The sequence below is a fragment of the Lissotriton helveticus genome, chromosome 7 (assembly GCF_964261635.1).
Source record: "Lissotriton helveticus chromosome 7, aLisHel1.1, whole genome shotgun sequence".
Lineage (NCBI taxonomy): Eukaryota > Metazoa > Chordata > Amphibia > Caudata > Salamandridae > Lissotriton > Lissotriton helveticus.
Window position 1 is genome coordinate 1,288,422,745 of NC_136068.1, and position 4,259 is coordinate 1,288,427,003.

Below are 4,259 nucleotides of genomic sequence, written 5' to 3' on the forward strand. Positions count from 1 at the left end.
GAGAGAGGGAGACAGAGGGAGCTAGAGGGAGCAAGAGAGAGGGAGCTAGAGGGAGCTAGACAGAGAGAGGGAGCTAGAGGGAGTAAGACAGAGAAAGAGGGAGCTAGAGAGAGTAAGACAGAGAGCGAGTGAGACAGAGGGAGCTAGAGGGAGTAAGACAGCGAGAGAGGGAGCTAGACAGAGAGAGGGAGCTAGAGGGAGTAAGATAGAGAGAGAAAGGGAGCTAGAGGGAGCAAGACAGAGAGAGAGGGAGCTAGAGGGCGTAAGACAGAGAGAGGGAGCTAGAGGGAGTAAGACAGAGAGAGGGAGCTAGAGAGAGTAAGACAGAGAGAGGGAGATAAAGGGAGTAAGACAGAGAGAGAGGGAGCTGGAGGGAGTAAGACAGAGAGAGACAGAGCTAGAGGGAGTAAGACAGAGAGAGGGGGAGCTAGACAGAGAGAGGGAGCTAGAGGGAGTAAGATAGAGAGAGAGAGAGGGAGCTAGAGCGAGCAAGACAGAGAAAGAGTGAGCTAGAGGGAGTAAGAGAGAGAGCTCTAGAGGGAGCAAGACAGAGAGAGGGAGCTAGAGGGACTAAGACGGAGAGAGAGGGAGCTAGATGGAGTAAGACAGAGAGAAAGGGAGCTCGACAGAGCAAGACAGAGAGAGAGGAAGCTAGAGGGAGTAAGACAGAGAGAGGGAGCTGGAGGGAGTAAAACAGAGAGAGGGAGCTAGAGGGAGCAAGACAGAGAGAGAGGGAGCTAGAGGGAGTAATACAGAGAGAGAGGGAGCTAGAAGGAGTAGGAGAGGGAGCAAGACAGAGAGAGGGAGCAAGAGGGAGTAAGAGAGAGGAAGCTAGAGGGAGTAAGACAGAGAGAGGGAGCTAGAGGGAGTAAAACAGAGAGAGGAAGCTAGAGGGAGCAAGACAGAGAGAGAGGGAGCCAGAGGGAGTAATACAGAGAGAGAGGGAGCTAGAAGGAGTGGGAGAGGGAGCTAGAGGGAGCAAGACAGAGAGAGGGAGCTAGAAGGAGTAAGACAGAGAGAGAGTGAGCTAGAGGTTGCTAGACAGAGAGAGGGGACTAGAGGGAGTAAGAGAGAGAGAGGGAGCTAGAGGGAGCAAGACAGAGTGAGAGGGAGCTAGAGGGAGTAAGACAGAGAGAGAGAGCTAGAGGGAGCAAGTCAGAGAGAGAGGGGGCTAGAGGGAGTAAGAGAGAGAGAGGGAGCAAGAGGGAGTAAGAGAGAGGAAACTAGAGGGAGTAAAACAGAGAGAGGGAGCTAGACATAAAGAGAGGTAGCTAGAGGGAGTAATACAGAGAGAGAGGGAGCTAGAAGGAGTAGGAGAGGGAGCTAGAGGGAGCAAGACAGAGAGAGGGAACAAGAGGGAGTAAGAGAGAGGAAGCTAGAGGGAGTAAGACAGAGAGATGGAGCTAGAGGGAGTAAAACAGAGAGAGGGAGCTAGAGGGAGCAAGACAGAGAGAGAGGGAGCTAGAGGGAGTAATACAGAGAGAGAGGGAGCTAGAAGGAGTAGGAGAGGGAGCTAGAGGGAGCAAGACAGAGAGAGGGAGCTAGAGGAAGTAAGACAGAGGGAGAGAGGGAACCAGAGGGAGCTAGAGGGAGTAAGACAGAGAGAGGGAGCTAGAGGGAGCTAGACAGAGAGAGGGAGCTAGAGGGAGTAAGACAGTACCTAGCGCCGTACATTTCTGACAGAGGTGGTCCATGCGGTAAGTCGTGAGGGGGTGACACCATGAGTTACCCGCACCGGGTGACACCAACCCCAGTGACGCCACTGTCTCTTCCTCAAATCTTATGTTTCATTCTGCAGGGAAGGGGGATGTGTGGTATCTTCCACCTTAATCTCCCCCCGGCGTCTCTGCACGTATGGAGCTGCTCGCGGTGACATCACTTAGAATGTCACCGCGACCAGCGTTCCAAGGCGAGCGCCGGCGGGCAGTGTGAAGCTGCCACCTGTTGTGGCCAGTGCTGTGGCTGGGGTCGCTGATGTTTGAACTTTGTTATTGAACCCAAATAAACACCGACTACTCATCATCTGTTTCCTGTCTGGATTTATAACTCATGTCACAGAACCCCTTATTCGGAGACCAATGAATAGTAGTGCACTCTTGTAAATATCCCAGCAATTCCCCCTTCTGAAGTACTCGGGTGGAGTCAGACAGAGCCCTTCCCTCCATAGGGTACCACCCTAATTCATTTTAGACTAGCCATTCACTGCATAGTGCACCTGAACTCACATTTCAGGGCACACTGACCTAAATAAAGGCAGAGGGAGCCCACCGTGGTGGCACTGCCACAATGTAAGACCACACAACAGCACTCCACCCTCAGTCACCCTTCCCCCCGGATTATATAAATACTGTCTCACAAAATGCAATGAATCGCTTTTAATAAAAACACGTTTTCATTTATTGTATGCATAAGTGTACTTTTTTAATGTAGTCTGGAGCTCCTGCTGAGGCCATGACAGTCCAGTGACTCCCACACACAACCATGGGATGGAACTGGGGAGGATTATAGGATCACTTGAGCCCCTTGAGGTGTGAGAGGGAACCGTTTCTTGGGCGGCAGGTGCCCCAGGTGAGATTCTTGAGCACTCTTGGGGGTCCTACGATGTCTACTCATGGACCCTGATGAGACTCTGAGCTGCTGCTGGCTACCTGCTCCCCCCCTGGCATAAGGGGTGAACTTGGGGGGGCTGGCATGGCTGCATGGTGGCAGGAGGGCTTGACGTGGCCAGGGTGTGAACTGGCGGTAGAGCATCTCCACCTGCGAGATGTCGGTGGGCTTTAGGAGGGACATGGTGTCCATTAGATGTCTGTATTCCAGGGGCAGCTGGCTCTCTTGACCTCTGGTGTGCTGCTGCTCTGATACTGCTGGTGGATGCTCGGTTCTGCCATGAGGCACCTCCAGGTGCATTTTTCGGTGAGGGGGCAGCAGTCGAGGCCTCTTCCGGTGTTGGGCTTCCAGGAGCAGGTCCGTGGCGCAGATGTGGATGAATGACTCGGGCACATTGTGCACAATGGCCATGTTCTCATGTACCTGGCCACCCAGATCTCTCTGGTGAAGGACTCCGCTGGCTGCTAGTTCGGACCCCTGGGTACCCAGTGCCCGTGGTTGTGCTGATCGCTGTCCTATTGGCATTAGTGGGTAGGTAGCAGTCTTGTCCCTTCGCCCACAACCCATTGATCCAGGCTGCAGGTTTGCAGGGCTGAGGCTTCTACAGAGAGGTGCTTCCTGACTTCTGGGCCCTTCTGCCGACCTGAGGTTTGATGGCCCCTCCAAGGGCTGCAGAAGGTCAGGGAGCCCAGCTTGCTCTCGAATAGTGCAGCTCTGTTTCCACAGTCCTTGCACACTGCTTCTAGCCTCTTTCCACATCAAGACCACAGCTTCCACACCCGTGGGCCTCTTTCTATTGAAAAAAAGGAGAGACAACCCCATCAAGACATGAATTTAACACAGTTAAGCTCTATTTCACCAGTCTACATCTTGTAAATGTCAAAGCCATGGAATCTTGGTGCTGTTTTATCTCAAGTGATCCCTAGTGGTGGGCTGCCATAGCATGTGGTCCCAGCAGGTCAGGGCCCTAGTGACTTCATGTGTGGCATTGTGAAGTCATCCTTGCAAGAGGGATCAAAAGGAGAGGCCTGTACACCCCTAACTCTCAAGTGACTCTGATTTGGGGACTCCAACGAGTGTCTTACACTAATTTCTAGCTACAAAAACAAAAATATGAAGGTGATAGTGTAATCAACCACAGATGCCCGTCTAGTGTGAAGAAAAAACAAAACCACAGCCCACAAGTGATATTCTGAGCTCACAAACACTAAAAGCAGTGCTGTAAATGGGCCGGGACAATCTGGTACTCAGTACCGGCACTTCCAAATTTCCCACCCATTAGTACCGGAACTTCTCTTTAGCCGGGAGAATACCGGAACTCTGATGGACAGAATGGGAGGCTCCGGTTAGGTTTATCTATGAGGGCAGGACAACAGGGGCCTCTCTGCTGCTGTGGAGATAGTCAGCGCGCCGAGCCTCTGTGGCTCACTGGTTAGAAGCGGCAGACCCTGAAGCAGAGGTCGGCCCGGGACCAGGGTTCAATTCCCGACGCGGCAGGGTCTTGGGTCAATGTCCGCGGACTCGATAATTCTCGCTTAGGTGCCTACGCTAACCATGGGTCCCACTCTGCAACTCTGGGCAATAGCTTGCTTTATCTCCACAACGGCCCCAGCAACGCCGGGGATGCCTGGCTTCACCTTGGGGTGCCCTCT

General features: G+C 53.0%; 1 protein-coding gene across 1 annotated transcript; it reads right to left on the bottom strand.

The window, feature by feature from the left end:
- Positions 1-2,502: 2,502 nt before the first annotated feature.
- LOC144767348 (uncharacterized) lies at positions 2,503-3,366 on the bottom strand. Its single transcript, XM_078650823.1, has one exon. It carries the CDS (start codon positions 3,364-3,366, stop codon positions 2,503-2,505), a length of 864 nt encoding a protein of 287 aa, XP_078506949.1.
- Positions 3,367-4,259: the final 893 nt, after the last annotated feature.